At 43.4% G+C, this 25548-nt stretch overlaps 2 protein-coding genes across 2 annotated transcripts; one reads left to right on the top strand and one right to left on the bottom strand.

The window, feature by feature from the left end:
* Nucleotides 1–275: 275 nt before the first annotated feature.
* On the top strand, nucleotides 276–6845 carry NINJ2 (ninjurin 2). Its single transcript, XM_089506475.1, has 3 exons — nucleotides 276–325; nucleotides 5938–6146; nucleotides 6679–6845. The coding sequence occupies exons 1-3, from the start codon at nucleotides 276–278 to the stop codon at nucleotides 6843–6845; spliced, it is 426 nt and encodes a 141-aa protein (XP_089362601.1).
* Nucleotides 6846–8710: 1865 nt separating this feature from the next.
* LOC149273320 (beta-1,4-N-acetylgalactosaminyltransferase 3-like) lies at nucleotides 8711–25153 on the bottom strand. Its single transcript, XM_089506474.1, has 19 exons — nucleotides 25000–25153; nucleotides 22038–22141; nucleotides 17350–17502; nucleotides 16347–16437; nucleotides 15723–15823; nucleotides 15568–15635; nucleotides 15201–15279; nucleotides 14655–14721; nucleotides 14431–14559; nucleotides 14029–14138; nucleotides 13685–13785; nucleotides 12244–12268; nucleotides 11972–12192; nucleotides 11347–11648; nucleotides 11005–11158; nucleotides 10669–10741; nucleotides 10101–10254; nucleotides 9240–9366; nucleotides 8711–8822 (listed from the first exon to the last, which is right to left on the bottom strand). Exons 1-19 carry the CDS (start codon nucleotides 25151–25153, stop codon nucleotides 8711–8713), a joined length of 2325 nt encoding a protein of 774 aa, XP_089362600.1.
* Between the last annotated feature and the right edge of the window lie 395 nt (nucleotides 25154–25548).

Genomic DNA, 25548 nt, shown 5'->3' with positions numbered 1-25548 from the left:
ATCACCTCTACAAAAATCTTACTATTGCCCCATAAAATATATATACATTTCTTGTTGCTCATCATAAATTCAGCCTGTGTGGAAGATGTTAAATGTGTGAGCGCTTTCACATGCGTACAATGAGGATCCTGTGTGCGGCCCCCCTCACTCCCTGCTCCGTGGATGGCGTCCCACTCGGGCTGGATGAATGGTACATGTGTGTGTCCAGCTGCACTCCCACCCAGAAAACTGCACCCCGCCAGGACCCCGACACTCGCCCAGCACAGTAGCCAGGCATGGGCACGGAGGGGGAGCGCATCAGTATGGAGGTGAGTATGCCTGGGGGGTAAGTAAGGGTATTAACCCCGTCCTTCCCCGCACTCCGCTGCCCATGATATTTAGAATCTCCGTGTAGAATGTTCTATTTCAGATCCTCCTGAAATTCCACGCCGTTTAGTTACTGGCTTGTTAATGAGATTGTGGTTTTGCTGGTGGGGGGGTCAGGAAACCTCAAAACCCCCAATCGCATCTAAAGAACCCCCCCTTACTCTCGCCACCACACACAATCCATTAACCCTCCGCAATCACAGCTTTCGCCCTGATGTCTCCGTCGACTTCCAAAAGCTGTTCCCAATTACGGGTTTTTCTGCTCTCTCCATTGAGTTACGGTGCCCTTTTCTGCCCTAAATTACTTCAATGCAGCCATTAGTACCCTGGCTCACTAAGGGGCGAGTAAAGTGATTGCTTTGCTACACATTCCTTATCCTTCGTGAGATTGAGGGGTTAAAATTTGCCGTTTACAGCTCGCCACCATTTTCCTCCTTCCTAGGACGTGTAGGTTGGACTTCTTCCTTTTTCTGATCTTTTTAGTACTTTCTACTCATCTGTATATTATATATTTCCGCATTTACCGTTTTTTTGGCTGCGTTTTCCTCCTCTGTTCCCGTTTATTTTTCATTCTCTCCATTCTCTCTCTCTCTTTACTCTGCACTTGGCTAGATGTAGGTCTCGCGGTGTTAAAGAGACACCCCAGGGTCCCAGGCAGTCTCCTGATCAAAGAATACGTATTAAAGGACTTTTTAAATTGGACGATTCCGCAGAATCCCCCCATGCATTTGCACCATGAAATTTAAAGGGACCACTCAGCCACCATATGCATTAAAGTGTTTTTAGGGGGGACCCAAACCATAACACCCCTAGTTTTCTTGGAAGGGCAACTTCCGTGTGTTCTTCTTAGGAGAAACAGTTCCTTTTGGGACCCCAATATGTATGACCCTCTTTTCCTGAAGCCCCTCTTTTCTAGGAGGTCAGAATGTTTGCTGGGTATCAGGGTATTGCAGGGTTCTACTGCCCTAAAAGCCCCCAATTTGTGTTTTTATTATCTGTTGCCTGTTGGAGCAGAATCTTTATTTGTTCTGCTATCTTGTGAATACTTTACAGTTAATAAAGGTACCAAAATAATAATAATAATAATAATAATAATAATAATAGTTTTTCCATAATGGTTGCTCCACACGTCCATCTGGCAAGTTTCTTATCTCTTGTTCTTAGCACACAATACTTAGCATTAGTAGCGGCTGCTCAGTTTATATATTCTTTCAGTTTCTGTGTAGCTTTAACTGGTTTTAGAACTGGAATGCAAATCAGGAAACATAGGGTTAAACATGTGCTCCATAGGATAACTATGTTCAATATAGGTAGGGAGCGACTGCAGGTTTTTAGAGCACTTAAGGCAAAATATTTATTGTAAGCAATAAATAAATACCATACTTTCAGGCTCCGCCTACGCGGAGCGCTTCCTCTTCGAGGAGAGAGGCTTCTCGGGGGCGGGGCTTATCAGTGCGTGGTGCTTATGACCTAAAGGGGGGGCTTGTGACATACATGGGTGGGACTCTCACGTACATAAGCATGGAGAGCCCTGACCACTTTAAGTTGTACAGGGTGGGCAGGGAGTTTAGCTGGAGTTGGCATTCCTAGACAATGCCCCGGCGACCCACAGATTCAGGGCCCTGACCTGGGGCACCCGAGAGTTCTCAAGTATGATAATAATTATATATATATTTAAATCAACCTGCATGGCGGATCATACAAGGACTGTTCCTCCAGCAACAATGCAGACGGTTGATTAATTGGTTGTTGATTAAAGTTATTTTTTTGGAGGTTCCTCCATTTCTGGTTGATTCTGTGTTTATCTATCTTCTCTGCCCTTCTCCCTCCCCGATCCTGCGATTATTCATGAAATATTTTTGATGCACATCTCTTTCCTCTCTGTTTCTTCTGTGACGCCCCAATGGAATTTCCGCCCGGCACCATAGACCATAGAATTCCTAATCTGCCCCAGATGTTAGAACGGGAAGATCATTCTCCAGTATTAGAAATGAAAAAATAAACTGTATTTTGTGGCCTCGACTGACCTCCGAACTAAACAGAGGATAGAGAAGGGACTAGCTAAACTACCCCCCAGGGCCAATAGGCAACATTGGGAGTGGGGGGGGTGCTTTTTGGGGCATTTCTGAGGTTTGGTTAGGAGGAGGGACCTGATTGGAATTTCGAGTGACTTCATGACTTGTGGAAAACTATTTATGATGTCAATTAAAGCCCGCTAGATCAGAGGACCTCTCTAAACCAACCCATGATCCCCGCTGCCCCTAAAAGCAGGACAGTGTCTGAAAACCAGGACTGTCTCGTAACAATCGGCAGCTATGACGGTTGCGTATTCATCCCCGTGCAGTGTGCTTTCTATTATTAATGTTATAATTGCCCTCGCGTCTCCTCCCTCCTCGCCCGCAGCCATCTTGGCGTGTGCCCAGCGTGTGAGGGCAGACGCAGGCCCATCCAGGTTCTTTCCCTGGGACGATCGGAACGGCTGCCAAAGCAGGAAAAGAATGGCGGCAGCCGCCGGTTCCCCGGATTAATTTGTCTCTTCACGCGGCTCTGTGTATTTTATTGATTGATCGGCTTTGCACCGAAAAGTCTTTTTTGTTGTAATTACCTGATTTCAAATATTCTAGTCCGGGTCCGCCACACCGAGCTGATTCTTTATCTAATAAAGTCTGCTCCTCCTTTAGACTTTAGTCCGTCAGTTATAAGTCAGTGTCCGGCTGGGTGATTAAGACCGAGCCATTCTATTGTTCCCCACAGGCAGTATGATAAGGAGATTGGGGCTCAGATAACAGCGCGAGAATCATACAAATGGCTGATATGCAGCTGCCTGAAAAACGTTACATTATGCAAAAGACAGAACTTTCCAAAAAAAACAAAAACAATATTTTTGAAAATGTATTTTTTATCGGATACAAACAAAAAAAAAAATTCTTTGATATAGAATTAGTTTTGTGCCACGGGGTCAATTTTACAATCGGATACAAAACTGGTGATTATTATTTGTTTTTTTACGATGTTTTATTTCCATTATAGGATGGGAAAAAAATGCACTAGAATTATTGGATTAAATGAAAATACTTTTTCTGACTCATTTTAATGTTAAATGCTCATCAGGTTTAGGCGCTAATCTCCGCCGATTCCCCTATAACTCTTTGCACCGGGTATTGCACTGATTGCTATGGCAACTGCTTCACTTTTACTGCTTTAAACCCCTAGTGTGTTAAAGGGTCAGTTTAATGTCCTCGACACCCTGTTTAAAGAATATGCATATTAAAGTACTCGGTGAGTAACCCCAACCCTCCGCGAATACTTCAATATGCAGTCTTCGAAAGAAAAAAAAGACCTGGAAGTTGACCTGGAAGTTGCAGCCCTGTTGCTGCAGCTGCCCTCCTCCTCCATGGTCCAGCGTGTCCTACTGCTGATTGGCTGCTTGAACCGGGGGAGAGCTGAACACATCTCATGCAAGGAAATTAGTGGAGGGGCAGGAGGAAAGGGGGCAAATGCATAATGGGGGAGATTCTGCAGAATCCTCCATTGACAAAAGCCACACCACGAAGATTTAAAGGGACGGCGCAGCTATCAGAGGCATTTAAGAAGCGTATGATGACTGGGGCGACTATTTAACCCCTTAATGACAAAGCCCCTACATGTACAGGCTCAAAATGCATTGCTTTCAATGGGTTTAGGGACCGCCCATTGTCCCTAAGGGGTTAAATACTAAATTTACTAAACCAAAAGGAATTTTTAAAAACAGGCGCACGCCTGGAAACGTCAAATCCCAAAGTATCATATCATCAAGAATTGCCTAATTATGGAGTCATTTGTGACTCAATCCTTTTTATTATTTCCACCCGTGCCGGCCAAGCATCAAACACCTGATCGGAGGCTGGGCCGGGTATACGGCGACGAGACAAGCCATGTACGGGGAAACCACTTATTTCAAGGGATTTTTACCTCATTTCTTAAAACTGAGAATTTTAAAAGCAATGCATGAAAGGAAGAGGAAGGCTGTGGTACTCAAAGGGTTAACGAAATGACAGTTGAAAATACAAATATAACATAAATAAATAACACTCTTCCATAGGTTTATTTAGTGAATATAGAACGGTTAGATGTAGGATTTACGATATATATATATAATATATTCTTTATTATTATAATAATAATAATAAAAATAAGATATTTAATAATTAAAAAAATAATAATAATAAGATATTAAGTCTAACTCTACCCCCCGGCCCCTCAGGTGTTTGATATGGAAGCTTTGAGGTTGTCCCGGGGCTAAAGAACCGGTTCCAATAGAAACCAGGGGAAAATAAACCAGTGCGGTCAGACAGCCCTATTATGTTATCGTGTAATAAAGAGAATGATTTATTGTTTTATTGCATTGTTCCTGTGCTGGATCCCTGCCAGGTTCAGGTTGATAAACCTGTTACGGCGTCACGTGTATCTTCTGACCCGTTGGCATCGCTGACCGGATGACTGAGGTTTGCGATGTGTCACGGTGTCCTTTATGAGTCACCCCATGAGACAATGTCTGGGTAATTGGGCGTGCGAGGGAAACTGCCCCTGGCAGACGTTGTAGTCTAGGAGTCATTACCGACAACCCAGGTTGCAACAGAAGGGTAGATACCCAACCTAGATGCCCCGAGAATCTCATGATCTATCGAGCTGAAGGAGTTCGCGTGAGCAGGGCCCTCGTCATCCTTTGTTTCAAATTGTTATGTGATGCACACTAGTTGTTATGTCCTGTTTACCCATTGTACAGCGCCGCAGCATATGACGGTGCTATATAAATCAATGAATTCCGTTTGTAGCCTTCAAAATTGGATGGGACAAAACCCTGTACCCATGTTCTTTGGAAATATGATGGACAGAAGTGATAGGAGTAACAAACTGCCCCCATGTTATACACATCGTATACTGTAAGCCTGTGAGCCGGACCCTCTTTACCTAATGTGTCAGTTCTATTGTAGTCAGACCCTTTGAAGGTATGGGCTGTAAAAGGCGCTGTGTTAATTGTTGGCGCTACATAAATAAAATAATAATATGGTGGGTTTCTAATATATGTTGTTTATTTCAAATATGACCCGAATGGACCCGAATAGGACCGTTGGATGTAGAATTTGGGTAAAGTAACGGATCCAGTTGAAACAATGCATCTGCAGTAAATATAGTAGCTGAACAGTTGTCTAAATGCCATTTGTGCGATGAAACACAGGGAAGGGATATCTATCCCACATAATATTCTTTAATATTTAAACATAATATATCCCACATAATATACTTCTACTACCACATAATATGATAATATATTTAGTAGATATGTGTAGTATGATCTAAATGCTTATGATGTCATACTTTGGCTCAATACATTTCAATTAGCGATTTTGTTTGGCAATCCTGACACCTAGTGGTTTGAAATGGAATTACAGGACATGCATTATTTACAGAAGAGCAGCAATGTTATTTCCTTTAAAATTAAGCAAAAAGTAATTATTCTATTTTTTCATTTTTCTTACATATATATATATATGTATATATCCAGGCGATCGGTAACCCAGGACCAGCCAGGAGATCTGCAATAAACATTAACCATTATGCCACCAAGAAGAGTCTGGCGGAGAGCATGTTGGACGTAGCATTATTCATGGCTAATGCAACACAACTGAAAGCTGTCCTGGAGCAAGGTCCCAGTTTCACTTATTATATCACTCTCATCACCCTCATCAGCCTGTCACTTGCTCTGCAGGTGGTCATTGGGATTCTACTGATCATTATTGGTAAGGGCTACTCCTTTACAGCACTTACTGCAGGGGTTTCAGGGGGTACATCGACGACTAGTCCCAATCTCCCAGCAGATGTCCCATTCTGACCTCTCTCCTTTGCACAGGTTGAGGGGTCAATCAGAAAAGAGGAAATCTGGTGTTATAAACTTAATAGAATAGTAACGATTTGTTAAAAAATTTTATATTGACATAATCTCTATTTTCCATTGTGTATTTTTATTAACGGATAGTTTTGCTTCAAGGCAGTGTCTCAGAGGGGTCAACTTCTACCTGTAGCATGTCTAGATTGTTGGGGGGACTTCTACCGGTTGTTTTTCTAATCTAGAACAATATAAAGGGGACTGGGCTCTCCATCCATGTTTGATAGAGCTTCATGATCTCTTCACACAAGGAAGCTTTAATTAGCATCGACGAGCTTTCATAGAAACACTTCTCCTGTCTGATCCACATGTGTTCTTCCAAGAGTGAGTGTTGGCGATGTGGCAGAACCCAAGTTGAGATTCTGTTCTGTTCTTGACCTATGCAGCTCGTAGAAACCTGAACGATATTGAAAAACAGCCCAGGCTTGATCTGCTGAACAATGTGGCCACGGGGCTGGTTTTCTTGACGGTCCTTATCAACATCTTCATCACAGCCTTTGGGGTGCAGAAAACCGGCCTTTACCCGTCAAGAGGACCACGGGAAGTCAACTGAGCAGACAAGCTTCACAGGTATACATCATATATATAACACATTGGTCAGGGCCCCATTTTTGGGTTGCATTACAAGGCAAAAACTACTTTGTGGATTTTCATAGTTTAGCCAAATCTTGCAACATGCCACCAAGTTCCAGAGCTGGTTCCAGAGTTCGATATCTCACTAGAATGTAGAGCTGGTTCCAGGTTTCCATATCTCACGAGAATGTAGACCTGACCCCATAGTTCTATATCTTATAATAATGTAGATCTGGTTCCAGAGTGCTATATCTCTCAATAATGTACATATGGTTCCAGGTTTCTATATCTCATGAGAATGTAGAGCTGGTTCGAGGTTTTTATATCTCACTAGAATGTAGAGCTGGTTCCAGAGTTCTGTATCTCATGAGAACATAGAGCTACTCCCAGATTTCTAGATCACATGAGAATACAGAGCTGGTTCTAGAATGTTTAACACCATACAAGAGTTTAGAGTGTGGATTCCATATACACCCATAAGGATACATGTGTTCAGGGCCAATAAAGGCTGTAGGGTGTATAAACACACGTGCTTACCGGTAAAAATGTTCCTTTGCTGTTTTCCAGATCTCGGTTACTTTGTTGCATTGTGTTGCGCAACCAACTTCTCAGAGATCTTCCAATTCATATTTTCTGTATGTAACCACCGGAATTCTTTTTATTAACACATGCCGTATTTTAGCCTAGAGACTTTTCATCTAACTCTCTGACCCACATGCAACCCTTCCTTCCACCCGATCAGAAGAAGACATATTTTTATTATGAGATACGCTTTTCAAAATGTGTGTGTGGGGGGGGGGGTGTTGGGGGAGTTGATGATTTGAGAGAACGCATAAAGTGTAAAGAGACTTTTGCTGAGTGTGATTGGAGTTGTACGTCACAACATCTGGAGCTCTAGAATTTGACTTCTCCTGATCGAATAGGGACCTCATCGTACACAAAGATACCCCGATACCTGCAATGCCGAACATAAAGCCAACACGATGATTTTCCGCTACATAGGTACTGAATGAAGAGACTCGGGACTGATGGGTACTACTCTCTTTTATTGCATCTCAGTCCTTTGGTAAATCCAGAATATCCTTCATTGTGTCCGTTTAACGAAATCTTTAAATATAACTGCCGAAGCACATACTTCATGTCAGAGTCCACGATTGCTGTGATCGGTAAACAAGCTCTTCAGAACAGCTGCTTCAGATATAGTCCGTTCTTCTCTGGGCCTCATGTGGCCCCCAGGCACACAGCTCAACGTATGCATTAAATACCCCCCCCAAGACAATACGCTCTGATGTAAATAATTGTCCTCCCCGCATGTCCTCGTAACTCTGTATTACAGGTTAAGAACTCATATTGTCCAAAGTGAAATTAACCCTTCATATAAAATGATAAAAGCTAGAATAATAAACGCACGCGCATCGCTCAAACACATAAAGCTTCCCGTTTAGTTTTTTTTTTTTTCAATGAAAACTAGAAACCCGGTGCTGTTCATAACACACTCCCTACTCAGGGGTTAATGGTTTCGAGATTAATCTCCCCTTTTGCATCTCCATTCCTTTGTATCCATAGTCTAGCAGTGCTGGACAGGCTGGTATGAAAATATCTAAGACCACCCAAGCCGTGGAGGAGTCCCGTTGAAAGGGCCATCACCTGATCTCTGTTCGGAACACATAAGGTCACTTTTTGGCGATGTTAAAAGGTACCAATTAACCCTATATTGATACCCATCAACCCTATCTCAGGTATCTCTGATTCCTTCACCTTGTAGCAGAAACCTAAAGAGTTAACTGAGATCGATAGCTGCATACACTTCAACCACCACGGATGACAACATTATGATCTATGATGTCATTGCCCTCCTGGCGCCTGACGTCGGTTCCACATGCCACGCTTTGAATGGAAATGGTGGAAAAAGTTTCTAACGGCAAGACGCTCAACTTCCAGACCGGCTTGAAGAATCCTGAAAGAAGAAGGGTTAACCGTATTGATGCGAACTTCAAAATATTTAATCCGATTTACGAAGCCAGCCTAAAAAAAAAAGGCAAAAACCTATAAAAATCATTACACTTATATATTGCTTCCGAAGAACTTATTTCAATTATTATGGAATTATTTACAGCAATGTAGTCAGGCGAGACTGTCTGCCGGTGTCTCCTTAACGGTGTCACTGATTCGTGCAAAAACAGCCTTCAGATTTTGGGTTGATTTTTTCCAGAAATGATACATTGTGCAACAATGTAACAATAGTTTAAAGAGCGTTTGTAACGGAATGTGTGATAACGCTACACCCCGACACGCCAGCCTTTCGCACGCTTTGCTGGTTGGGCGTCAGGCCCTCCATCCCTGGTTGCCCTCTGATGATGAGAACGTTCCTCACCTGTCCAGCAGCTCCCAGTCTTCTCCCCCCCACCGCTCCCGAAATTCCGCCGTGTTCATTCCTCCGATACGATCCAGGTCTGATTTATAGATTCCCAACAGTCCAAATCCATTAACTTCCCAATAACCTGCATCCACAACACAATCATCTAATGAAACGATACGTGGGTGAAAATTCTACAACTCCATGATGCTCAGCCAGCCAAATAGAGGACCACGGCAGAGATCGCTTGTCCTTTATCTCCAGGGTCATACTCGTCCATCATCACATTGAAACATGAAGAATGAAGTATTGAACACTCAATGCCTTGGACTGAGCTTTAATAGAATATTATAGGGGTGTAACGCTAGCTTTTTGGGGCCCCAAACAAAAAGAGTTATTGGGACCCCGGTTTGAGTAAGCCGGCCATTATACGCTGTAGACAAGGGTCTCGTAAAACCACCAGTGGTCCTCAGGAACTGACAAGGAGGTCCTGGATGATACAATGTGTGTAGGTGGGGTGGGTAGCGGAGACAAATTAGGAGCAGAGTGGTAGATCAATGGAACACCATTCCAGTAGAAGCGGTAGATGTTAGTCTAAACATGCATGCGATAGACATAAACCTGAACCTACGGCAAGACCAAAGACTGATTGAGGCAGGCTAGATGGCCCAAATGGTACGTATCCGCCATCAAATTATATGTAGGATGAGGTTATTTCTCTCCCCTTTGTACAACACTTCAGAATATGAGGCGCTATATAGATCAATAAATATGAATTAATAATAATAATAATGTTGCGGTTTATGATACTTTGGACAGTCCTTTAGTTAATGTGTTCCCCGATGGTCCTGTGCATTAAACCCCGTGGAACATACTTACCGTCGGGCCAGCAAGCGGACGCTCCGCAGTTCAGCCTCATCACTATAGGTGCGAAAACCATCTTGCCCTCCACCGTGTGTGTGCGCACCAAATCAATGATGGACGGGGGGAAGTGCATGTGAAGGTCACACAGGAAAAAGATGCTGTGCGGGTCCTGGAGTAAGGAATGACATTATGAAGCGTTATTGGGGATCTGGAATCATAGTAACCACTTAGCAGTTATAAAAACATCCAAATCCAACAGGAGCAAGAATTTGGGGCAAGTTCTACTAACTAGCAGGTGGCTGAGATCAACAGTGGCTCCGACCACCACTTCCCAGGTAGCCTCTTCTCGCAGCCCTGTCTATGTCTATGTTAGACATATATCATGCTCCATATCGTAAAGAGCTCACCCAGGCAACAGGGTTAACAAGTCCTTTTATACCCAACTGGATGCCCTCCATGATCGTCTATCGGTCATTATTGCTTCTGTTTGTGTTTTATTCCATGGGCTTTGGTTTGTCATCTTTTTGGTTGCGCTCATGATGTAGTCACGGGTCATCCTGACATATGGATGTCCGTCACTCACCTTTACCAGGTTAACTCCAGCCTGTAGTCCCGCGGAACGCTCAAAGTTCCCGTCGAGGGTTATAATCTCATAACTGGAGAGAGAAGTGGACAGAGAGGAGAGATGGCCGGTCAGAGAAGGAGAAAACGGGACGATTGTAGCATCTACCAGCTCTTCGGAGGGTGGTCCATTAAACACCTCTCTTTAAATAATCTCTTTACGATCTTCTCTACGATGCCATCTACTCTTTAGCCCACTAAATGCGAAGTGAATTAACCCCTCGCGGTTTAGTTAATTATAATAATTCTATTCAGCGTTGCTGACTGTACAGGGGCATCGACCAGCACACGGGATCACCTGGGGATGTGCGACTGTTTCAGAGCACTCTTTACGTCCAAGTCTGTGCTATTGAAATCCACAACGATAACGCTGAACCTGGCATCGGACGTCGTCTTGTACAGAGCCTCCATATCCCAGATAAACTTCTGCACCCAGCGTGCTTGGTTCTTAACTAAGGGAAGAAAAGAACGTTAGTAGATGATTAAGATGAAATGCATCACGTTCATAGGTGGATAAATAGAACAGCCTCCCAGCAGAAGTGGTAGAGGTTCACAGAGTGGGGGAATATGGCTCCCGAATCTAAGACAAGACCAACGACTGACTCCATGTTTCTATTGGACAATCACACACCCCCCTCACCTGGCACAATAAAGTAGACTGTGGCTTGTGGGTTCCAGGTTAGTCCAGATGGCCAACACAACTCCATTCGTTCTTCGGCTCCCATAAGCCTTCTGCGTGAACCCCACATCATGTTCCTCATCCCCCTCTCATCTTCTCGGTCCTCCGGAGAAACGTCATTCCAACCAGGGGCAAAAACATACTGAGAGAAACGTAGGATGCGGTTGAAGCGGTCCTTCAACTCCAGCTCCAGAAAGTAACGAGTCCCTCGTACGTAGTCCAGGTGCCTCTCTACGTTAACAATGCGCCAGAGTTGGTAGATCCTCCACCCAGCGGAAAGGGAAAGAACGGACTTTAATAACAAGCCTCTCAAGTAGCATTTTAAAATACCCTGCCATCCATCAATGTGCATCTTGTTACCCCTCAAAAGAAAACACCAGACACTAGACTGGAACACCTTGTTAAAGGGTGACATAGAAGCTCCACCAACTCGTCCTTTTTCCCACATTGACTTATAAAACGTATAAAGTAACAAGAACTGTACTTGCCCCCTAATACCATAATGTTCTCTCTTTGATGCGGCACCTACTTTTTTGATCCTTACATTTTGATTGCACCCACTCTGTCTACTTGCCCCAGTCCTTACCCTCGATATCGCTGGTCCAGTTTCTTCATGAAGGCTCTGGTGACGCTCATCGCCTCCCGTTGTCTCAGCATCAGATTCCCGGACGTGTTACATTGAAGGTCGATGAAGTCAGAGCGCACGACCTGGAAATCCGTCCGACCCACACTAAAAGTCCTGTTCCAGCTGACTGGCTCCTCAAAGACAAATGGGTAGTCCATTTCATCCTCCACTTCTTCCTCCTCCTCATACTGAGGACTATCCTCATCCTGATTGAATTGCTCAACATTAATCACCTTTTCCAGCTCCACAACCGATAAACTGTTATAGTTAGGGTCCATAACCTGATCAGGCTCTAGTCTTCTTCTTGTATCTGGTTTACTCCTGTCCTTCACACCCTGCTTGCTGTTTCCTAACCCCCGATTGACATCTTCACCTTGTCTGACAGTTTGTTTTCTCCTTTCAAGTTCTTCAAACATCTGTCTCCTACCCTCAGTCTGTCCAAGGCCCCTTCTTTCCTTGTTCCTTTGTTCAGACTCTTTTCCACCACCCTGAGAGTTTCTAAGACCTTGTCTTTTCCCATAACCCCGTTCAGACCACTCTATTCTACTCTCACCTTTTACAGGACCATATCTTTTCATCCCACCATTTTTAAGCCTCTGCCTTCCCATTCCAACGTGTTCATGCTCCTCTCTTCTACCCTGTCTAGTTCTAGGGTTCTGTGTTTCCCTATCGCTTCGCTCAAACATCTGCCCATTTCTCTTTTGCATTTTCAAAAGTTCCTCCCATCCATTAACTGGTTTAGACACTTGGTTGACTACTTCTCCATGTTGAGACATCGGCTTTCCCCTCCTTTTCGCCTGTTGTCTCAGCCTGGGCTCCTTACTCCTTGTCCCTACAGTCAATGGGGGACCAATGGTTTCTTTACCCAACGTCTTATGTGTCTCATTGATCGATTCTTGCTGTTTCCCTACTTGTGAAAGCCTCATCCTCTCACTAGTACTCAACGGATGATCCATACTTAATACGAACCCTTGCCCATCCAATATATCCTCACTTGCTCCCCTTCTGTTGTTCTTCTGCGGCTCTTCACCATCCCAGTCCACTTTTTTACCCCCTCGACCTGCTCCTTGGTAGGTGGTCTGCCTGTGAACTTGGGAAACATGCCTTGTGCCTGGGGGTGTAATGTTTTTATTCTTCCCAAGTCTCATGGATCGTGAGTCTTGCCCGTTGGATGGAGGTCGGGCATTAACATCGCTGGACGTTCCATGTAGCGTTTGCCTTTTCTCAAGGCTGTTCGGGGACCGCTCAGTCCCGCTCTGAGATGGATCTGAAGAATTGACTTTTCTCTGTTTTTCTAGTAACTCCTTTGCCCTGGATTCCGCTTTAACTTTAACCCCTGACTCCCCAAAAAGCTTCCTATGCTTTATTAGAACATTATTGTCATATGTATCGTCCCTGGGCTCTTCTGCCTCCTTCTCACCATCCTGCATGTCTTCATACTGAAAGTCAGAGGGGTTATAATCGTCATCTCCTCCTGTAATATCAGAAATATAGAACTGATTAACCCGTTCGGCTCCAGCTCCCAATAACCCCAGCCTGCCAGCTCTCACGTACCTTGATTTTCTGGGGCTTCCATTTTCATGTACCTGTTATATTTATACCTGTGAAGTCGAACACAGCGTTTAGAGCGATATTTGTTATTCTTGTTATTCAGATATAATGTAAGAAGCCTACCTGTCATTGTATCGCAGATGTTCTTGGTACATACAAGGATTCTCCTTTTCCATGTGGCTCAGCCGAGTATAATCATTAGGATAGACATACGTGAGATGAACCTGGGAAAACAACGTTAAACATTCTTACTTCTCATATACGTGACGTGCGTTCCTCTACGGATTTACCCCATCACTATTTCTGGTCTCTCTGATGGCCATCGTCACCAGATCCATTGCCCTCACCCCACCGCAAGCCACCGTAGACCCTGTTTTATCCATACACCGTAGACCCTAGTATGTTTTTTTTTTTTTTTTGGAGGGGGGGGTCTTTCTAGTTTGGCCCCTTTGCGGTCAGTCACTTACAAACTGCAGCCCCTGGTATCGCTGTAGCGGGTATCCCGTGACTAGGTAGCTGGGCTTGTAAGGGCAGGAGGGCAGAACGCTACGAAGTCGCTTCATGCTGAGCAGTGGAACTGAAACATAAAAAAAGGGCGATTCACCAGAACGTCCGAAAGGCGACAAATGCACACAATTCATAAAATGATCTAACTCAATGATTAATGCGGGACGGCAGAAACCGGCTGGAAATGGGGCCAGGTTTTCAATAAACTTGGGTCATCTACAACTTTGATTGTTGAGGGATCTAGTTTGGTTCTTCCCTTATAGAATATTGGGAACCATATTTGAGCAACATACGGAAAACATTCAGATTTATAACCAACGCAGGTTACGGGGTGGCCGTTAGTAAACTAGAAAGCCGCTCACCTTTATAAATGTCGTCTCGTGGGTCGGGTTTCAGCATGTCTGCGGGGTGAGCGCCGGAGCAGAGACTGGGGTGGCTCGCAGAGGTCAACGGAATGAAAGATGTGTCTCCGAGGGGAAGGTGAGACTCATCTAACGGACGAAGAACGAATTAGGGATATAAAAAAAATATATAAACAAATAAATTAAATTAAATGGGATGACCACGGGCAAGCGAATGAACTTACCGGAGTAAAGCGACAGGAATTGAGAGTCTATGAGAGTGAAGGGAGAGCCGACTCCAGACAGACGCCACTGCAAGCGACAGAAGCAAACACATTTTACTCGCTAGAACTGGAGTTGGCCTGAGAGCGTCATGGTCTCCACTCATTGGATGCATTATGAAGGTCTAGTAAAGACTGAGCTGGCCCTGCACAATGCATAGTTCAATTGCCGCCTTGGTGCTATACCGCCATTGTTGAATCTCACTGTTTTACCTTGGGGGCCAACCTAGCAGGAGAAGCTCCCTGGGGTCGGACCGTTGTAGCGTATAGTGAAGTCGATGTGAACATCAGCTCTCTTGAAACTCCCACTTTAGTGAATAAAGCCCTTTGGACTAGGCGAGTGGGAGAAAGCTCTCCAGGTAGAGCAATCCCTTCAATTCCTGAGTTATTTCATGCACAGTATCCACTAATATCTCGAATTAAATTGCTGTTTTGGTTATTCCGGTTCTGCTTATTGATTACGATGAAACCCTAAAAGCTTTTGATCTCTTCAATAGAGATTTCTCTCACCCCCAACTCCACGTGGTCTGTTCCTGTGTCATCCTGTTTGTGCAGCAGCTCGAAGTAGTATCTCCGTGATGCCGACAACCTGCGGAGGAGACCACCGAGAACTTTGAGAACTGCTCGAGAACCCACACAGAAAGCATGGAACCTGCCATCAGAGATCATCATCGCTTTTCCGTGTTTCATCTCCCTTTTGTACAACACTGGAGTATGTGTTGGCGCTTTATAAGACCCAGATATTTAATGAAGTCCGTTGCCCACAAACCTTTGATGCCCAGGTGGTCTGTCTGGGTGATTAAGACTGAGACAGTCTATCGTTTCACACAATGCAGTAAGACAAGGACCTTGGACATCGGCTACCCCCGGATCTCACCTTACAAACCCGGACCTCTGACTTTGGAATTTATTAAACTCTCCCGGGGCTGTCCACTGATTTCCAGGCTGTGGAGGACACGGAGACGCACAATTGTGAAATCACGGGTAACGTTATCGTGGGTAACGCGGACAGACGGGTTTTAATGACCGTACCGGACCAACTCGGCACAGAAGCTGCAACTTTCCAACTGTTTCATCCTCGCTGAGCCAGAACTCTGAGTTGTCATCTGAAGATACCCCGAACTGGAAGTCCCCTGCAGGAAAACTCAAGGGGTTAATTCTCTAAAGCCGGGGCTTCGTTGGAAAACTGTGACTATTAACATCTGGGGGGGGGGGTCAACAAACCCTTCTATGTTACAATAAGATTTGAAACTGCTATTCCTTAAAAGTAACTAAACCTGGCTAAATGTTTCCATTAAAGTGTATTCATTAATGTCATAAAAAAAATAATCTAGAACATCTCTTTTTGCCTCGTTCTCCCTCAACGTTCCAGTAGATTGTAAGCTCACAAGAGCAGCGACGTCTTCTCCTTTTGCACCAGTCGTTCGTGACGTGTGCTACAGTTATTGTTAATTTTGCGCATCGTCAATTTTAATGTTTTTTGTTTATTTTTAGCCGGTGCCATTGCAGACAGTCGCTGCATTCAAGAAATCGGCGCTTTCTGCTAAGAAAAGTCTTAAAATGAAGACAGGTCCCTGGTTATGTAGATATCTGCACCCCGTCCCCCCAAGTTTAGGGGGTGGGTAATAATAGTTTATGTGTTAGGTTGTATCTCACCGTCGGTGGGTGGATGCAGGTATCCAAATATGCGCAATGCATAGTTTGTCCACTGGGGGGTGACAGCCATCTTACTGATCGAGGTACGACTCTGGCAAGAGAAAGGACCGGTGTTAGCTATTTAAACAGGATCTTGTATCAGCGCATGGTTTGCACGCTTAAATAATATATGTATCAGGATACAATCAAATAAATCCTGGAAAGCGGTATCCGCAGCCAGCCGTGTACATAACCCTGTTTTTTTTTTCCTTTCGTTTAAATATTTGCCATTCCCGGTAACTTTTTTTTTTTTTTTTTTAAATAAGCCGGTCCTGGAGCCAATGGCAAAGATTTTGTGCAGCGTAACCCTGGAACGTTCAGAGGTTAACCCCCAAAGTCTTGGCGTATTAGGGTGAACGGGGCAGATTCTCGGGATCACACAGCCCGGCGCTGATTTAATGATTTAATCTGAAAAATCCATTTTATGCTTTTTTTCCCCAACACTTTATTCCTGTTTGAATAAACCAAAAAAAATTATTTCATTGGGAACATCTTTTACCTTTCCGGCAAGTCATGGTTTTTCGGGACTATTATTAGAACTTTTAGGGATCGCTACAATGGAATCTTTGTGACGGGCAATCAAAGGGTTAATATTTTAAGTGTCTCAAGGCCGGTCCTTTTAGAACCTTCTGGCATGACTGTGTATCAACCTATTCTTCTGATGTGAAAGTGCAAAAGGTAAATAAAAATGGATAAAATTCACCAGCCACAAATAGTTAGAGTAGAATTTGAGCCGGTTATGGGCTGTGTGATTCCCCCCCTTCAACCACAACTTTTGAAACGTGAGCAAGAATCTTGATCTGGGTTTGACCCGGAGTCTCTGGGAGAAGCCCGGCTACTCTGGGTCAGCTTTCTCTGAAGGGGCGGGGACAGGGTGGTGTGTGGCCACACCCACTCCCCGCCCCTGCTTATCTTCTCCCTACTATAATGATAAGACGGGACTGTGTTTCCAGCGGGCACTCACGTGAGGATAGAGGGGGAAATGCAGATTACGTCTGAGCTGTTTGACGGAGCTTCCACACCAGTCTTCAAACACGTGGAGGTTTACGCGACCCCTAAACTGCAAACGCAGAAAAGGTCGTAATGCATTTGTACAGCACCGCGGAATATGATGGCGCTACATTAAACAATAAAATAATAACAATATGCTTTTCTTTTATGGGGCATTCATAATAAATTAATAATAATAATAATAATATAGACCATAAAAGTGTGGATTTCTGGATCATTCATTGTTCAGAACCATCTACTAGCTTGGATCGTAAGGGAAGTTGGCTGATCCTGCGTTGAGCCGGAATTTCCGGTATTAAATGGTTACAACGTTCAAAAACATCTTTTTTTTTAAACGTTGATTTCTTGCATGCTTGGAACCTTTAGGTGAAAAAAAAGGTGCGCTTTGTAAGTTAAAGCTTTTCTGATGAAAAAAGTTGGATTTGGTAACCAGAGTCTAAATAATGCGATTGATACCCGAGTCCTGGGACAAAATCCGTACGGGGGTTAGGGGTTCAGTGGAGGATTAACCAAAATGCATAAAAGAGGTATTGTCCTTGTGTTCCGCACACCCAGGAAGAATACAGAATACCTGATCACAGGGGGGGGGGGATGCTCAGAATTTGTATAAATACTGATGAATAGCATATTTTCAGCTTAGGAGTGCCCTTTTTTAGTAACAATAGATGCTTTATGGCAATGCTAATGAAGTCCATTCCTACATAGACTAGTCAGAGTGTCTGGCTGGGTGATTAAGACCGAGCCATTCTATTTTTCCCCACAGGCAGTATGATAAGGAGTCGAGGTGTTTAGTAAATGTAAATGAAATGTTTTGAAAAAAGAAAACAGCATAAAAAATTTTGAAAAGTTACTTTTAACCTGAAACCAGTAATAAAAGTATTTTTGCTCATTACTGCATCCTATCTTTATGCTGCCCTGCAGGTTCTTTTCCCGTGGATATTTTTTTGGCTTTCAATGCGTTGGTGCTTTACTCCGTTTTAGCATTAATTGATGTCACAAAGTCAGATCCTTATGAGGCTCCTGTATTTGAAACAAGCTATTTGCTTTTGGTTTACCTCTGGTCTCCACGGGACGGAGTGATTCCAGGTATGATTTCCAGGACTTGTGGGCTGTGGTATAAAGAAGAGAAACCCATCAGTCGATAAATGGTTAACAAGCCTTCAAAATGATCTCCTATAGAAAAAGAAACATTTCCTTGACTATAACCGCAGTGCTGTATATAATATAACCCCCAGCGCTGTATACAGTAATATAACCCCCCCCAGCGCTGTATACAGTAACAACCCCTAGCGCTGTATACAGTAATATAACCCCCCAGCACTGTATACAGTAATATAACCCCCAGCGCTGTATACAGTAACAACCCCTAGCGCTGTATACAGTAATATAACCCCTCAACGCTGTATACAGTAATATAACCCCCAGCGCTGTATACAGTAATATAACCCCTCAGCGCTGTATACAGTAATATAACCCCCCAGCACTGTATACAGTAATAATATAACCCCCAGCGCTGTATACAGTAATATAACCCCCCAGCGCTGTATACAGTAATATAACCTCCAGCGCTGTATACAGTAATATAACCCCCAGCACTGTATACAGTAATATAACCCCCCAGCGCTGTATACAGTCATATAACCCCCCCAGCGCTGTATACAGTAATATAACCCCCAGCGCTGTATACAGTAATATAACCCCCCAGCGCTGTATACAGTAATATAACCCCCAGCGCTGTATACAGTAATATAACCCCCAGCGCTGTATACAGTAATATAACCCCCCCAGCGCTGTATACAGTAATATAACCCCCCAGCGCTGTATACAGTAATATAACCCCCCCAGCGCTGTATACAGTAATATAACCCCCCAGCGCTGTATACAGTAATATAACCTCCCAGCGCTGTATACAGTAATACCCCCCCAGCGCTGTATACAGTAATATAACCCCCCAGCGCTGTATACAGTAATATAACCCCCCAGCGCTGTATACAGTAATATAACCCCCCAGCGCTGTATACAGTAATATAACCCCCAGCGCTGTATACAGTAATATAACCCCCCCAGCGCTGTATACAGTAATATAACCCCCAGCGCTGTATACAGTAATATAACCCCCCAGCGCTGTATACAGTAATATAACCCCCCAGCGCTGTATACAGTAATATAACCTCCAGCGCTGTATACAGTAATATAACCTCCCATTGCTGTATACAGTAATACCCCCCCAGCGCTGTATACAGTAATATAACCCCCCAGCGCTGTATACAGTAATATAACCCCCAGCGCTGTATACAGTAATATAACCCCCAGCGCTGTATACAGTAATATAACCCCCAGCGCTGTATACAGTAATATAACCCCCCAGCGCTGTATACAGTAATATAACCCCCCAGCGCTGTATACAGTAATATAACCCCCCAGCGCTGTATACAGTAATATAACCCCCCAGCGCTGTATACAGTAATATAACCCCCAGCGCTGTATACAGTAATATAACCTCCCAGCGCTGTATACAGTAATACCACCCCAGCGCTGTATACAGTAATATAACCCCCCAGCGCTGTATACAGTAATATAACCCCCCAGCGCTGTATACAGTAATATAACCCCCCAGCGCTGTATACAGTAATATAACCCCCAGCGCTGTATACAGTAATATAACCCCCCCAGCGCTGTATACAGTAATATAACCCCCAGCGCTGTATACAGTAATATAACCCCCCAGCGCTGTATACAGTAATATAACCCCCCAGCGCTGTATACAGTAATATAACCTCCAGCGCTGTATACAGTAATATAACCTCCCATTGCTGTATACAGTAATACCCCCCCAGCGCTGTATACAGTAATATAACCCCCCAGCGCTGTATACAGTAATATAACCCCCCAGCGCTGTATACAGTAATATAACCCCCCAGCGCTGTATACAATAATATAGCCCCCCAGCGATGTAACGTCCAGTGCTGTATACAGTAATAACCCCAGCGCTGAATGCCCACAGACGTCAGAGGGCAGTCGTGTCCGTGTGCCTCAGGGGTATTCTCCGGGTAGCCGGAGCCCAAACGTTCCCAGGTATCATCACATTAAACTCACTCAGTCAGTGCCTTTTATTGAATCGGAGACGCTGACCGTGGAGGTGAAGGGGACTGGGGGGGCTGAACGAGGAGAGGCAGGGGGCCGCTCCCAAGGTCAATACAGCACTGTCTATATCTCTAAATTATTATGTAATGTTTTCTAGGCTCCTCTATGATTGCCGGAGGGCTGTGGAGTCACTTTATTGTGCATTTATCTCTATTTACTTAAAGGGCTGCGACATAATAGATTGTAAGCTGGGTTGTGCCGGGCCCTCCTTACTTCTAGTTTCTGTAAGTTGTATTGTTATGTTATAGATTACTTCTTATGTCATGTTTACCCATCGTACAGAGCTGCGGAATATGATGGCGCTACATAAAATAATAAATAATAATAAATATGATATAAAATGAGTAGGGGCAGAGCTTTAACCTTCCACCGCTCTGTACAGGTAGGGAGCGCGGCCCGGACCACGGCGTCCCCGCAGCGGATTAGGAAGAGGTGGGCGTTATAACCTTGAAGCCACAAATCTCATGTCACGGAGAGAGAGACATCTGGCCTGTGGGAGCTACAAACACACGGGCCGAACACGCCACGGGATACGACAGATATCTGACTATAGGGATCCATGAAGGCTCTGAGCACCGTGTCGCGTATCTTTCGGGATTTGCGGACACGAGGGCGCCGTTATCCGGTACACAGGAATCGAAGAAAAGTCCCCAAAACACAGCAACGCATGTACCGGGTCCATAAACATACCCGGAGGAGACCCCCGGAATGATCTGCTTCTCCAGGTCACTAGTAGAAAACTCTGGTTAGCGTAACGGGCGTTCTAACACCCCCCACACTGACCATGTCCATCCCTTTATGACCGCAGCGTCCCCATCCTCCGGCAGGATAACGCACCGCGTCACAAATCACATCATCCCAAACTGGTCTCTTGAAGATGGCGATGAGGTCACTGAACTCCAACGGCCTCCGCAGTCACCGGATCCCAATCCAATAGATCACCTCTGGGATGCGGGGGACGGGAGATTCGCATCATGGATAGACTGTGTGATGTCATCATGTCCATACGGACCAAAATCTCTGTTTCCAGCACCTTGTAGAAAGTACGCCCCGAAGAATGAAGTCAAAAAGGGGGTCCAACCCGGTACTAGCGAGGGGTACCTAATAAAGTGGCCAGTGGGTGTATATGTAAAAGTACACATTTTGGATGTATATAAGGGAAGAATCGTGATTGGTTTTATTAGTATCGCTTAATGAATTAGTTGTATTTTTGTAAGACCCGGAGGGTTCGGGTCTTAACCCGGAAAACCGGAGACGTTCCCAGATATGCTGGTGACCCTTCTCGCCCGGGAAGTCTCAGCGGCGCAGGCGTTCTTGGATCAGTTGCCCTTATGCTCGCTACATTGTATCTCTTGGCAGAACATCGGAAAGCAGGAGTCTGCGAGACTGCGAGACCCCCGAGAATCTGCCCCTTCGCCTGGGCATTGGGGTAAAAGACTGAGACAAACACTGAGAGGCTCTATGTTTGGTAATCTCGTAGAATATATGGTTTCTTACCAGCTCGTGCTGTTTGGCGGGTTTGTAAAACTCCACTTTGCGGTCCGTGTCGGGAATATTATTGAGTGCGAGAGCTTTGCCCAACTCGACCCAGCTGCTGTACCCTGAGGATGAGACAAAAGGGATGAGAACGGCAGAATCCCGACCTCAGACGGGACGGAACAGTCAGCCGGTCATTAATGATGTTGCATTAAAACGAATAGACCCTCGTAGCGTTAAATGGTTAACGCCGATAACGCTAGATGTCAATTTGTATAAAATAACGAGTTCCTGATTTTCCTCATCTTCGAGATTCTTTTGGCGCTTGTTTCGTTATCTCTACTTCTCCTTTCTTTTGATGAGTGATGTAAGCAATGACGTATCCGGGGGCCGCAGGTCCAGGGGGGGGGCTAGGACTCTCCAAATGACTTTACAAAGGAGCCTCTAGTGCATTGTGCCCAGGCATGGGGTCACTGCGGGTTCCTGAAAGTGGATCTGCCACTTTCCCCAAAATTCTACATTATTACTATATCATTTTATTTATAGATTAAAATAAACTATATATCGTTACTTGGGTTTGACCCAGAGTCTCCTGGTGCAGCTCTCTTTCTCCAGGTCTCTGGGTCGCAGTATTTGACCACGCCCACTCCTGCCCATTTCCCTCTCTCTCCCCGCCCACTAAAGGCTTATCTCTCCTGTCTATTGTTGCTGATTGCTGTTGATTGGTTCAGGCAGCCTTTCTAAGGGTGAGGGGAGGAGAAGGAAGAGAACGCTATGAGACGGCCATATTGCTTTAAGGCCAGCGGCCGCCTGTTGTAAGTTCAGCAGACGGCTGGATATGACCGGCCACATCCTACGTTTTTATGCTCACATTAAAACATGAAGTGGCCCATTTGGTGAGTTTGGGTGCCCCAGTCTGGGCCAGGTCATCCCATATTCAGATACAGATCTCAACTGCCCTGCGAGGAACTTTAAACCAAAATATCTCCAAAATAAATACACTGATTTACAGCCAAAAAAGTGCGATATAGGTAGTTTTACTAAATACGTTTAGCTATGCCGAGGTGTGATGAGCGTCCCCTTTACAATCCTCAGTTTTTCACCACTTTGTGACCTCATTAATCCCGACAATTAAACGCTCAAACCTTTATGTACTTTCTCTACCCTCATGGTTTCAAGTTACTAAATCTACACTCGGGGAAATTACACTCGACTTTACAAATTCACCTTCAAGTTCCTGGTATGATGACCTAACTCCCATAAACATAAAAAAGGGAATATTGTCAGAGAAACCGGGCATATCCAGCCGGTAGCCGCACGCTGCAGGACTCAATCTGCCACCAGAGCCGGTCATTAAACCAAACCTCACTAAGCTCTTGTATTGATTTCAGTGGGAACGGCAATCGGTGATGCAAAATCAGCACCATGGAGGGGGCTTTGCGCTGCAGCTTCTCTTAAAGCTAGATGTATATATACATATATAATTTAACATAATAAATATAATTTAATATGATACATAGATATGTATATAATTTAATATATAATATGATATATATATATATATACATATATCATTTAAAATATAATATATATGATTTAATATGATATATGTAATTTAATATATACATATATATATATTTTAATATATAATCTAATATGATATATATAGACATATCATTTAACATATAATATATATAATTTAATATATAATATATATATAATTTAATATATAATATAATATTATATATATAGATATATAATTTTATATATAATATATATATATAATTGAACATAATATATATATAATTTTATATGATATATATGTAATTTTATATATACATATATATATATATTTTAATATATAATCTAATATGATATATATAGACATATAATTTAACATATAATATGTATATAATTTCATATATAATATATATGTATAATTTCATATATAATATAATATTAAATATATAGATATATAATTTCATATATAATATATATATATATATATAATTTAACATAATATATATAATTTTATGATATATATTAATATATAATCTAACATTATATATATAATTTAACATATAATATATATAATTTAATATGATATATATAACTTCATATATAATCTAATATGATATATATAGATATATAATTTCATATATAATATATATATAATTTAACATAATATATATAATTTCATATCATACATATATATATATATAAAAATATAATAAATATAAATAAAAAATATTTGTTGAAGTTATCTTCATATCTTTTGATTGCATTTTATTATGGATACATTTTATTTTTATTCTTTCGAATACAGTGTATACACCTTTGCCAGTAACTTGTTAAAATCACATAAAAAAAGGATTAAAATAAAATGTCCCAGCATTTGATTTTAAAAACCTGGTCATTTTATTGCGGGATTTTTGCCCACACCTTCAGCACACAAAGGGTATTCATCTAAACGATGCGAATGTTTACTCGGAGTCGTGCTTAATGTCATAATCTGCTCTGTTTAATTTGGATAAGATGTGAATTCGTCCATTTAGCGACATGGGCTGCATGTGTGGCGGAGGGAGAAAAAATTGTGGTTCTATATAAATAAATAGTGCAATAGAAAGTTCATTGGGATCACACCAAATACTGTCAAATTTGGGGTTTATAAAATATAATACAATAAAAATATGTATTTTTTATTAAATACCCTAAGTGTGTTCCTTCACCTCTTAAGAGGACATTCTGGTGTCCTAGGAGGCCTCCTCAATTAAGAATTACTTACTTTTAGGAGAAGCTGCAGCACCAGTTGCTTAAAGGAGCCAATCGGTGGCAGGGAAAACGCTCCCATTGAACACAATAGAAACTTTTTCTGGGCATGCGCGCAGGGGTCCCCCCAATCAAACGCCTCCTGAGCCAGTGGTGGACGGCATCAGATGTTATTAAGATCTAGACTATTTCTTGTTTTTGGCCAGTGACTTACTTCGGTTGATGGGGTGTCCGTCCGTATATGTCGTCACGTTCACGTAGATCATCCACGCTCCTAGAAACAGAATGGAGGCCAAGACAACCAGCCAGAAGTTTCTTTTCAGCGCCTTTATGGAGAGCGGGCGACCCCACATCCTGGCCGCCCCCATTCGACGTCTCTTCTTCGGCAATGTGGTTTTGGCAAGTGATGTATCGTTACCAGAAGTCATTCCCTTCCCAACTCATTTAGAGATCTCTTCCCAGATCCTACATCATGCTTTATCGTCATCGTTTGCCCAAAACATGGAATAGATGAAGATCCTAGGCCGGGCAATATCTCAGGCACATTGTCATTCATTAAAAGCTTGGAGGCAGGTGTCCCGGGAGCACCAGATGTCCCCTCTCCGTGGTCTCAGTGGTGGCACGTTCTTTAGGTTCTCCAGGTTCCTTGGTGTCTTCTCAACGTGTTCTAGACACACGTTTCTAGTTCTACCCCTGCTAATCCAACCATAACAGAAAATGCAGAGGTCCCGTGTCCTAACCCTGGACACCCTCTCCCCTGTCT

Source organism: Sceloporus occidentalis, unplaced genomic scaffold (assembly GCF_023333645.1).
Source record: "Sceloporus occidentalis isolate IW3139 unplaced genomic scaffold, rSceOcc1.0.p SCAF_386, whole genome shotgun sequence".
Lineage (NCBI taxonomy): Eukaryota > Metazoa > Chordata > Lepidosauria > Squamata > Phrynosomatidae > Sceloporus > Sceloporus occidentalis.
The sequence above is the reverse complement of the archived record's forward strand: the minus strand, read 5'-3'. Positions and strand labels throughout refer to the sequence as shown.